We start from the raw sequence: 12,822 nt of genomic DNA on the forward strand, positions 1-12,822 counted from the left end.
AACACAGACCCCCTCCCCAATACATTTTCTGTCCTGCATGTTATAGAAGAAGAATTAATTTCTTTCTTACCTTGCAAAAGAGCCTAGGATCCAGCCGAGCCAATTTTTCAGGCAAGTATTTCTTGTACATATTATACAGTTCATGAAATGAAGCTCGTGAAGGGAAACCACCTTGCATCAAATCCAGAACTGACACCATTCCTAAATTCATTGAAACACACGCGCAAAAGCTGGTATCAGTAAAATGCATATGAAGCAGTGATTTTTATGATAACCAGTGTAGTTTATGACATAAGCCCCAAAGACATTGTTCAGAGACGAAACCACAAAGTTCAGCTGGGACTTGATCCAGCCTCTAACATTTCTTGATCATGTGATCATTCACAAAAAGTTAATACTGAACAGATGAGAAGAGCCCACACAATTTTCTCCCTATTTGAGAGGTAAGTAACACCCAATCATGCAGAGGATTTTTTTTCTAATATTTCTTCTAAATATTTTTTTCTTTTTAGCAGACCTGACATTTTCATTTTTAAAGAAAAAAACCCACAAATAATGTCCAACCAGGCTTTTATTTTCATCATGTCAATGATATTTGTGAGATGTGGTGCCGATGTGACATCAAATACAGTGCCAGAACATGTAGTGTACTTGCAGTACTAGGTACCAGCTGCTAAGATGTAATTTTAATGTCCCGAAGACTGTTACTACATTTTGGCTGTGACTAGGACATCAGTAAAGCAAAGACACAAAGTCAGTGAATGGTTCAAATTACTTCAAGCAGCACAGGCCATGCCAGTTTTTACCCGCTGCTTTACATAACCCTATCAACAGATTTTGCATATAAGTTTTTAAGTTAGCCTTTAACTTGTGGTTGCTATCTTTAAACTTAATCTTTTGCATATTTGCAAATGGAAATTTGATTTGTTTACACCAGGTCTTTCTTCTTCAAAAAAGATTTTACAGCATTACATCTTGCTCTTTTAACATTACATGTTATAACTTTGTTTTACTAGATTAAGCTTCATTTACTGTTGCTGAAGTAAGCAAATATGGAAAAGTGAGCTTGTAAGACTACTGTAAAACATTGCGGGGGGGGACAGACTTAATTTGTTTTTTTTTTCTTCTCTGACATGCCAAATGCTGTTAACCTGAAGAAACCTACTACTAATGATGTTAATGGAATGCTGAAAAGTTGTTAAGCTTTTGTGACAGTAACATGACATGTTAAACATGTGGGCTTGTCAAAACAGGAGCTACAGAACCTGGAAGTATCTTGACTTCAAAAAGAGAAAAAATTAAGCACAAGTTGCTGAAAGTACAAAAATACAGAAAAGGGAAAAAAAAAAAAAAAATCAAAGTACTTTGATGAACAAACACCCTATGAAGAACGACAATACCAGCACTCTAATTACCAAGCAAGCAGTTCCTTCCGCTGTTCAGCAGGGCATGAACAAAACTGCTAATACTCACTCTTTACTATAAAGCTGGAAAATTGGAAAGTGCCTAGCATTTCAAGAATAATGAAAACGCAGCAATCTGTACTATACAAAGCTACAGGAAAGACTATGCTGAAGTGCCCTTGTTGGAAGTTCAGCTCCAAATCAAATTAACAGTGGTATAAAGAAATTTTGAAAAAGTAAAATAGTATGATTCAAGTCTATCATAATATCTATAAAATCAAAGAAAACAAGTGTGTTTCCATTATTAGATATCTCAGCTAATACTGACTGCTTCTCAACATGCACAGGAGTTTCTAACACTTCAACTGCCACAGTAATTTAAAGGAATTCTGTTGTTCTGGACAGAACTGCTTCCCTGTTAACATTGTGGGCAATACAAAGGGATGGCATTCAGCTCCAGGTCAAGAAATCTAAATTTATGTACCAATATATGGCTACATGGCTTCTTACATATGCACCTGGTGTTTGAGCTCTCATTATAATCAATGGAAAAACAGTCAATGGAAATTACATCAACTCTTCTTGCAAAGAAGAGACCTTATGGCTGTTCAGATGAATTATTTCTAGGGTTCTGTTGACTAAAATGAGAGCTAAGTTACTAAGAATCTAAATAACTGTTCATAAGGCATAAATAAGCTACCTTCTAGAAAGCAACAATTCAAGCAAGGAAATATTGCTTCCATCTCACATATTTCAAACTTAGGTCAATCTACAATGCCCAAAGTAATAAACAGAGGGAAAAATATCAGAGGCATACATTACCTGAACACTGAAGCTGAGAGAGGATCTGTCCTCCTTCAAAATGGTGATTTGTCATCTTTAAATTAGGTTTGATACAGCGAATAAAGCTAGATCCCTATTACCAAAACAAGAAGTTAGCAGAATCTACACATTTTTAAACCTCCTGAAATAACAGTTAATCATTTAAGAATTATGGGTGGGGAAAAAAAAAGATAAAAAATAATAGTATTCTGAAAGAGAAATGCTGACATTCTTTTTCTCTCGTATATCAGCTTTGCACTCATCTTGCACATCAGCTTTGCCTTCATCTTGATGTAACTGATCTCAATGCTCAAACTATTAACTGGATCCTCAACGTCTGAGTTTTCATTCAACTGTTCTTAACATCAGTACAATCTAATTATGATTTAGCAGTCTAGATTCTACTACCCTCATTATCTTCTACAGTCACACCACCTAAATGCCTCAGTCCTCCAGAGTTCACATCAGTGAACATGCTACCAGCCTCCTGACACTGGAAACATGCCAGATGAACTTGACCTTCCTTTCTTCTAACTTTTACTTTTTACAGTTTCTTTAGGCTCATGGCTTCACTCTCCCTTCCCCCATCTTGTTCCAGTCTGCTCCTTTCTTATCACCATGCATGCTATCTCTACAATTTTGACCACTGCTTTCTTTCACCATTTCACATTCATTAAGGATGACATTTTTTGCGAAACACCATCCAATTATTCAGATTTTCCTATAACAGGTGGCTGTTAATGATAACCTACCTTATATACTAAAACAAAACTGGGACTGAGAAAACATAGTATTACTGCTAGTTTGCAGTATCTTCTCTCTTTTTCCATTTCTCAGCTGGGAGTGAGAGAGCACCTGCCAAGGGAGCTCTATATTAACAATATATCCTCAGTCATGGGTTAGCTAAACTCAGAGTACAGCAAGCCTGGGCACATACTTTTTCCCTGGACTGGATCTCAGTTCCAAAGTGTTCTGTATGAAAGAGATCATCTTTCTTTCAGACCAGCCTCATGAGTACAGTAAAATCTTAATGTCAACTACACTCCAGCACCTGTCCCATTTGTTTCCCATGTTCCCCCCCCCCTTTTTTTTTTTGACAGAGCATAACCTCATATCTAGAATTGATTAGAACATGCGGTGAAGAGAAACAAGAATGTGTTCCTACAACTCCAAGTCCTAAAAAAAATGGTTATGTTGAACTACATGGAGAATTCTAAAACCTATCAAATTACACCAGCTAAATTAGCAAATACTCATTAGGGGAATCAGGTTCTTTGACCATCTGTGCATTTACAGCCTATCACAAAAGTGAAATGAAACATTTTATTTTTAACGGCTTCATGGAATCTGAAAACAGTAATTAATAATAAATTATCATCTGCCTTCCTTCAAAGTAACATCTCTAAATCTTCTGCAAATTAGCCATCAATGATAACCAGTGAATGGAAAAAATTAAAAGTGACAAAAAAGGAGATTGCAGCCCAGACAGATTTCTTATTGTTTACTCAAATTGTGTAACTTTCATTCTACACAAACTTTTTTTAAAGGTGGTGGGTTTTTTTCAAAGTAACCCAATAATCATCACCTGCACAGCAAGATGTTTCTGAAGTGCCATATAACTTCAAGCTCTAAAGCAATACTTATCACATTTATTGTAAGCCATACTGTTGAGATTATCGATTATGATTTATGACAGAAAATTATGAACCTGCATCTGTATACATACTTACAGTACTGTGTAGCTTCTCAAGAAGCAGATTTAACTGAGTCTGTAAAAGAAAACAGATATTTCAAGAGTCTTACCATGACAACTACAGAAATATACAAACAGAGTAGTGGTATAGCATTACTGCATGCATGTTCATTGTTAGTTTATCAGACAGAATTGATAAATCAAAACGTTCACAAATTTTAACAGGCAAAATCATGCAAGTGTGCATGAATGATCCTGAGGATATTGTTTGTGTTTAATTGTACAACAATACTGTATGGACTAGTTAGTTACTACAACATAGTTAGCAAAAAAAAGCGCAAGCCCATTTGGGAAAATAAAGGAAATAATGGCTATGTAATAATGTTATAGAGAAAATAAGACTGATCAGCAATAATTTAAAAAAAATACACTGAAAACTTGTGAAAGCCCAAATTTAACCTATAACAAGCATACATTTGTATGTTAAATAATTAACACAGAAACAGATAAGCTCAAGGTCATCTTTTTTTTTAAGCTAAGTCAACATTTAGGTGAATGAACCTGCATAATCTATTTTTAATTCCAAACTTTCAAATTTTTAATTCTCTGTTGATGACAATAGACTATATTTTAAAACCAGATTGACTGAGGTTGGATTTAAACATACTGTGATGAGAAAAGACCACAGTCCTACGATTATTTGGGGGCAAATCTACAGGATCACCAGAGACTTAAGGCTGTCAGGGAAAATGTGTCACAGTTGCTATTGATTGTAACTGGCAGGGACTTAAAATATTCCAGAACCACATCAGGAATACAGCTATACTTTCACTTTACAGATGTGTCTGTTTTACCACATAGATTACTGCGGTGCCAGCCTTTCTAGTTTACTAGCAAGCTTTACGGATATAAACTGAAGACAAAATTCTGTATGTCCTAACATACTACTCATTTTCTGTACTAGAACCAAAATTGAAAGGATCTGACTTTTGACTAATATTTTTTTGAACCAGATCTTTCAATTACCTTGAATCCACGAAATCAGATTTGTATGGGCACTATGTGTCAACTACAGCTGCCAGCCATCCTTCCAGTGGACAAAATTGGTTTGGGTTTTTTTAAACTTATCATGGATATGGTTAGAAAGAGAGAAGGAGTGCCACAAGAGGCATGACAAACACTAATAACCTCCTGCTCAGTTCTCACTTATACATACTCTCTCTATCTCTACTTGAATATAATCTTTGTGTTTTCTTAAGTTAGAAATGCTTAATTTTGGAAGGGACGACTAATTTCCATCAACAAAATACGTTTCTGCTAGAGGAAAAATACCCCTTCCTTATACTCTGTGATTTGACACAAAATAAGCCAGAGCCATTCTCAAGTAAATTTCACCAATGAAATCATCATATGAATAAAACATATTGCTAAAACTACTGTTCTTTGAATTATCACGATTTAATCCATCATTACCACAGTAAAGTAAAATCATCCCAAAGATTCTTGAGTAGATCTGATGAACTAATTAATCATGTCCTCAACTGATTTATGAGAATTAATTTTAATTAGTTATAAGGAAGGGATGTGTGAAGGATTCCATAAAGAGAAGTCCCTGCAACACCATTTAATTGATGTAATTAGAAGAATTTGAGACTGACTGACATACTGACGCACTAAAAATTCTTATTCTTAAAAAGATGAAATTTCTACTAAGGTAATAGAACTTATTTTGATGTCATCTGAAGTGAAATTTTCAAGGCTATTAGTGTTCATCAGCAGCACATGTTGTGTCTGGGAAGGTAACACTAAATGAGTTACTGGGAGTAACACGTACATTCAGAATGCCATGAAACTTGAAAACATTGAAAGAATTATAGTTTGGTGGGCCAGATCCAAAGAGGACTTTAGTCATGTTCTAGGTATAGAGGTAAACACCAAAGTCCAAAAGGCAATCCAAAAAGTTCCCCACTCAACTACTGCTTAACTTAAAAAATGCCTCCCTTTTTTGACTCCAGCCCTCCTTGGACAATGGTATCATTCACATGTCCACATCTACTGGATGCTAAATCCAAGAGTAATTGAAAACCCAGATGGAGGAAAGTGGACATTATGTCAAAGATCCCACAGTTGGTTTCATTTTAAAAATGCAGTTATGAAAAACAATGCATCCTAGCTTCACCTACAACAGAGTCATGGTTGCAGGGTTGGCTCAGGAGACAGCTTATCTGTATGTAATTGTATTTTCAGTCTGCCTTCTGATAATGCGTTTTATATTAAACCGATTGCTACAGTTTAATTCTCCAACCACTATATAATAAGGATGAGGAAATAATCATCAGAGCAAAACTCAAAGAGAGCAGGCTGCCCAATTCCCAGTTAAATACCAAACCCACTACTGTAAAAGTCAGGCTCCATCTCCTACTCTTCCTGGTCCCATCAAAGTTTTATTTCTGGCTACATAATAACCCATCTCCAGAACTGTATAAGGAGAATCCTCTTTGTCAGACTGACCAATAACTTGGTGCTTCAGGAAATACAGTAGATATGAAACACTAAATATAGTATAGACCTGAAGCAGAATACTGTTGCTATAAAAAAGCAAGTGCTGCTACCGTATCCTTCCCATTCTTCAGCCCCTGCGTTTTTAGAGAACAGTTCTAAACACTGGCCACGATACAATTATGCAAGAATGAATTTATCTTCCAGTCCTGATTCAGCACTTAGCCTTGACATGGAGCAGAAATGCAGAAATGCTCTTTTGCTATTGGCAGTGCCCCACTCTACAACATGGTTTTTGGATTGTCCAAGATACCTGCTTTCCCCAGGGACTGCGTACGGAGTCTAGCTAGGAACATGATGTGGGGTTTTAGGTGTCCTAGGTAGGGTAGCATACCAAAAATGTTGCAGCACTTGACCTGAAGGCATACAAATCCTTCATTGGATCTGGCCCAGATGTGTTGAGAAGAGCTCTTGCTGAAATTGCAGCAGCTCTACCAAAAGTAAATCCATGAGATTGAAAAATTTACCTGCAGCCCACGGTTGTGCCTGCTTTTCATCTCTTAATTCCCCTATAGTTCTCTTTCTAGCCATCCTGAGCTGGAATAGTCCAGCTAAAATAAAACTGCTGAATGAGAAAAGGATGCAGAAAACATTTGGAGAAGACAAGGTTTGAAGGTCAGCTTTACAACAAGCAGAAGAAAGGAGAAAATGAGGAGAAGCATCAGATTCAGGTATTGAGAAAGGAAACATTCAGCACAATGAACATCTTTCTGTGAAAGCCATGACTATCTTTATATTTTAGAAGAGGAAAACCAGTGGTTAGATTAGGTATTGAATTTTGAGAATGGCAAAGCGTAGCCAATTGATACATCTTCTAGAACGAACAATTAAGATAGGATGGAAGGACACCTTTTGTCACATTTAGAACCCCTTAAAGTCCACAGAATACAAATCTGAATCTCAAGACTTTAAACCTCCTGAATAAAGACTTTTATGTGGCCTTGCAAAATTATGACTTAACAATTACTGTATAATCTCTTTAAGGGCTATTATGAAACATCTTTTTGACAGAAATGCATAGCATGTAGCTTGAATATACTGGTTTCTTATAATTCAATAGTAAAAAAGTCTAAAATTTTCTTTGTCTGAACCTCAAATTACCACTCGATTCTCCCAACCTTAGGTTCTACTTATTTTCAGGTAACTTAAAAGTGGCATATATTACAAGAAGATAAGATTCTTTGCTATGTTATGTTACCTTGAACTTGTTTCCCACACTGATGAAACTAAGTTTCCCAGCTTTTTGCTTGGGATCCTTGTTGTTGTTAGTGTTAGATTCAAACAGCTGTCGAACAAACTTGTCCTTGGATTCACATATAAGAGATTCAAGGGACATGTGCAAAGCATCATTGTTTTTTTCCACAAATTGCATCTGAAAAGACAACCCAAGAAAATAATAGCACATTTGTTTCACTGCCCCAGTTGCTTAAGTCTTAAAGAAAATTAAAGAAAACAAAGTTACATACTTAATTAAAAAATCAGCAAGAATATGTGGGGTAAATAGTCATACACTATTTCAAACAACTTCTGGACTGGACACAAAAAACACTAATGACAGAGAGAAAAGACATTCTTAAATTTGAAGGATGCTGTTGGAATCATGAAACCCAAGGTAAGGTTTAATGCCTTTTAAGAGGTCATTTGTGTTTTTGTCAATGATTATCCTCCTTGCTTCCATTTCGAGTACTCAGCACATCATCACTTGGGAGTTCTGAGAAGCTTAATTCTTCACTGCTTGTAGTATCACTTAAGATCTGTTGTGAAATGGGCATTAACAGGCACATTTTAATTGGTGCATCTACACAGTTTGGAAAATGAAATAAAAAATGGTTGTTTTAGTAGTACTATGACTAAGAACAGTTGATTTAATAAAAGATATTGTCCCTTCCTACAAACCTTCCCTCTCAGGTTTATTTAAATCGGCTCACTAACTTTTAGAAGTTAAGAACAATACATTATACTGAAATTCAGAGATCAAGACACTAGGTATCCAATTTCACACTAATAAAATTCTCAGTCGCTTTTGGTGCAACTTTAATAGTGACTTTGATATTTATGAACAGAAGAGTCCAAGACTAATTTGAAGAAAGTATGAATTTGCCAGATATCCTATTTAATGGATAGGATTTAATGGTGATGGGAATCAAAGGACAAACACAGGCCTCCAAAATTCCTTGGACTATGAAAACACAAGACTGGAATATGAATGCAGCCAGATAAGCCTCCTCACCACAAATCAGACTGTAAGAACTGCCAGAAGTGCAGTAAGAAAGAGAAACAAGTAACAGGTGAGGTACAAGGCAGCTATAGTCCAAAAGTTTTAAGGCCCAAGCTATGTAAGTCCCTCTGAGGGAGGGGATAAATTAAGTCAAGCATATTAGCATAGCTTCTGGACCAAAGCTACCTCATATCTGATTAGCTCAGACAGCAGAGCTTACGTGCTCATATGTGGCTCCTCCATTCCTGAAGACACTCTATGGTATTATTAACATACATGATGAGATACGCAGTTAAACATAGAGCACTTGGAACAAATATGTTCCAATTTTATTTATTATTTTGATATTGACTTGCTCAGTGACCTCAGAAAAATCAGGTAGGTAACACGCAGACTTCAATTTTCATATTTGTAAAATGACTACAGAATGTGCCTACTTCAAAACAGCACAGCAATCATTTCTCATTCTTGGAGTATTTTGAAGTAAATAAGAACAAGCCCTTAAAATATGTATTTTCAAATGACAAAAAAAAGAAAAAAAAAATCTTTGGAAATAGCTTTCCTCTTAAACACTGGAATTACAGACTAGAACAACGAAGCATTATGGATCTTCTGTTTATCCTAAACTCTTATTTTTTAAAAAATTAGGTTTTAAATATTGGCTTCAGGTGTTTCAATGTTTTTGTATGATGAATAGTCAAAAGAGTACAAGAAGCTGGAATGTATTTTGAGGGTAGCAATTGCAGGTATTTCATATTCTTACATGAATGATTCTATTGCCAGTACAAATGGAAACCAAAAAGTATGAAATGTGATTTTAATATAACATAAACAGTGATTGCGTACAAGGATAAGCATGCTTCTGAAAAGCTACTCTTAAATCTAACAGTACTTTCATATCACGTAGTGTATTCCCCTCCCCAAGATGCAAACGTATGTTGATGTAAGATTTGCAGTAGATCATGAATCAATATTTGACACCAATACCTGTAGATTTATAACAAACTCTTAGACAAAATATACGTCACCAAAACAGTCTGTAATCTGCGAAGTTAAAAGAAACTGTCAATTCTGTCACATACTCATAAAATCAGTTTCAAAGCTAAGACATATCAACTTCTGAATTTCTCCTCTGATGAAAGGAAATTTTATTTAATCTATATACACTGAAAAATATCACAAGCACTACAAAGCATAACAAAAATAGTTTTGCATAAGTAAAATTACCGTCTCATAGCATACTGCTCCTGCAAAATGTCGGATAATAAAGCCTTCATCATCTCTGATATTTCTGTGAACAGCCAATTTAGACTTTCTAGGAATCTGGAATTAAAAAAATTGAATTACAAAGAAGAATTACACTGTAGAGTGAGAAAAAGTTTACTCTTAAAACATCACCATGATTCTGCCAGAAGTACTAGGTGTTAAAAACGACATTTCCTGCAGTACAATTGTGATGACCACTACTGTTCCTGTTCAAACCAAGATATTCCAAAAACCTATTTTCATTCTCATTCACACTCTTACATACCTCATATTCAAAACAAAAGTCACCAGGATTGCTAACACCAACTAGTTGATTTTCTTTTTGGCTTTAATCAACAATTTCTATACCGTTCATTCCACAACTAATGAACAGCCTTGTCATATGAATACAATTAGATAGAAGCTTAAAATATTTTTAGATGGTATATTTTAAAAGGCAACCACCTAGCTGACTGTACACATACCGACAAAAATGTTTCACCGCACAGCAATCCAGTTAAGCAAGATTAAGTGGAAACTTAACAAAAGGTAAATGGATGACAATTTTATTTGGCTCCCTTTGCTTGCATTTTTTCAGCAGGGAATTAACTTCCCCCCCCCTTTCAACAGAAGTCACATACACAAATTGCAGTAACTTGCATTAATCTTCCACAGAGTGCTGTAAGTTAAAGAATTAACAACAAAAAGGTTTTCCTTGTGTGTTCCCTATTTTCATCTCTGAAGTGCTAGCTAGACACTCCATCTGAGTCAAATATTCTCCGAAACAAACAATTTTTGAAAGGAACAACAAAATAGCTCATCTGATATGAAATAATCTAAATCAAAATGTGTTTTTATTTCCTTTTCATGCATTATATGCCAACAAACTTCCAATACAAGTGAAGAATATGGCTTTAGTTTCAGCAGGATATTAGAATTGCTACAAGACTTAAACCTTCAGTGAAGTTTTCAACAAACCTAATAACCAAACTTGTCCTTAACAAAAGAATACGGATTGTACAGACTGCTGTGGTATGAGATTTCTTAGGAAAGGGTTTCATTAAATTGAAGTGTTACTATCAACTGTTCCAAAACCTGTTTTATTAAAACAAGACAGACAGCAAAAATAAACCTACAGAGAGCCTGAAATGGTCCTTGTGTTTCTGGTGCACAACTGAAGTAAAATGCTGGTCACTTGGTTGGGGAAGACGATTTTCTTCATCCAAAATATCCAGTACACCTATTAACTTTGCTTCAATCAAATCTATTAATAAAACAAAATATATTTACAAAAATTGAATATATAAACTCATATCAGAACTGAACATTACAAGTTTAAAATGCTACTGATCTGATTCTGTATAAAGGTATGTAGGGAAAGCTGTTAACACAAAATACAAAAAGTCATTGCAAAATAATTCTACATATCTGAATTGTTGATTTAATCTATACCCTATACATATCAAGTTCTAACTCCAGCACAAGGAACACGGGGGCGGGGAGGGCAGCAGGCGGGGAAGATCAGGCATGAATTGTTTGATTTTTACTCTGGGTCTCAATCTAATTCCCAAAAGGTGCCTAAATGTTTCTTTGGTATGACCATGGGTCTTTATGGGATAATTGCTCATATCGTTGGGTTTTTGTTTGGGGTTTTTTTTTTTTTCATGCTTTTCATCCATGTTTCACCACATGTCAAAACTAAAAGCATGAAAAGGCACATACTTCCATTCACAACAGGATCCAGGAAGGAAAATGAAATGCATTTGTTTTAAGAAAGGCAGACCAGACTTGAGCATACAGTGGTGGTTTCACAACTTTTTACAAGTGTATTGCCTTGACCTTTCACACACATATATGAAAGCGCTTGGAAGCTGACATTGAAATTCACGCTCTTGAAAACTATTAGACACAAGAATTTTGCAGCTTTTAAAACTTTTTTGTATTATCTACGAAACTGTTCTTTTAAGAGGAATTTTTACTACCTACTTTTTTTTCTGTGGAAAGGAGGGAATGACTAATGCTTGTACTGCAGCAATGCCTATGAACTCTTACTACAGACTGTAAACAGTATGAGACTATATATAAAGCACAAAGAAAACCCCCATGCAAAGAATTTATGCTTATAAAGTCTGAATAAGCTAATTTAGCTACATAGATGACTACCATTCCATCAAAACATTCTAACATACTAATGACTGTTTCTAAGATTCTGCCATAGCGTTAAAAAATTGCCCATGTCAACATGGTATCCTTGTCTTTTGTGACAGTATTTCTACGTGTTCACTGCTGTCACCAGCCTGGTCCAACACCTTAAACAAAATCGTATTTCAACTGAAAGTGTGGCAGGAAAAGGCAACAACTTGGCAACAATCTCTACAACCTGACCCATTTTCCCAACCATGAGTCAGACAGAGACCCTTTCTTCCAACAGGCACCAGGGAACCCCTTTAGATCTGAGATATGTTTCAAAAAAACCCCCCAAAACAACAAAAAACCCCCAACAACAAAAAAAACCCCAAACCCAAACATGCACTGGGGGGGAAGGAACCCTTTTTATAGAAACATGACAGTCTCTAAACTATAACATTTTTTGGGAACAGGGTCAGGCTCATATACACATTATTAAACACATTATTAAACCACTAGAAGAGATAAGATTTGTATTCATAGAAGTCACCTATTTCCTGTTGCTATTCTTTTTGTTCCCTCCTCCAAATACCTTCCTGTTGCTTTTGCACAAGATGGCTAAGAGGTTTGCTTGACAAGAGTTGTCTTTAGTTAAGTCAGAGTTAGTGACTGTACAGTCCTATCTGACAAAGTGAAAACTTCAGCAGAGCTACAGAATCTCAGAAGAACCAGACATTTTGCAACAGATGTTAAAT

The 12,822-nt window shown here is 35.6% G+C and overlaps 1 protein-coding gene across 7 annotated transcripts in view; it reads right to left on the reverse strand.

The window, feature by feature from the left end:
- MYO6 (myosin VI) overlaps positions 1-12,822 on the reverse strand; it is a 115,059-nt gene that overhangs the window by 26,373 nt on the left and 75,864 nt on the right. For all 7 annotated transcript variants that reach the window (XM_052781676.1, XM_052781682.1, XM_052781681.1 and 4 more), the window contains exons 16-21: positions 11,077-11,204; positions 9,923-10,018; positions 7,676-7,849; positions 3,956-3,994; positions 2,226-2,319; positions 71-201 (exon numbers count right to left, since the gene is read on the reverse strand). In XM_052781676.1, coding sequence (XP_052637636.1) covers positions 71-201; positions 2,226-2,319; positions 3,956-3,994; positions 7,676-7,849; positions 9,923-10,018; positions 11,077-11,204 — 662 coding nt within the window. The remainder of the gene's footprint in view (positions 1-70; positions 202-2,225; positions 2,320-3,955; positions 3,995-7,675; positions 7,850-9,922; positions 10,019-11,076; positions 11,205-12,822) is intronic.

The sequence above is a fragment of the Harpia harpyja genome, chromosome 3 (genome assembly GCF_026419915.1).
Source record: "Harpia harpyja isolate bHarHar1 chromosome 3, bHarHar1 primary haplotype, whole genome shotgun sequence".
In the NCBI taxonomy this organism is placed as follows: domain Eukaryota; kingdom Metazoa; phylum Chordata; class Aves; order Accipitriformes; family Accipitridae; genus Harpia; species Harpia harpyja.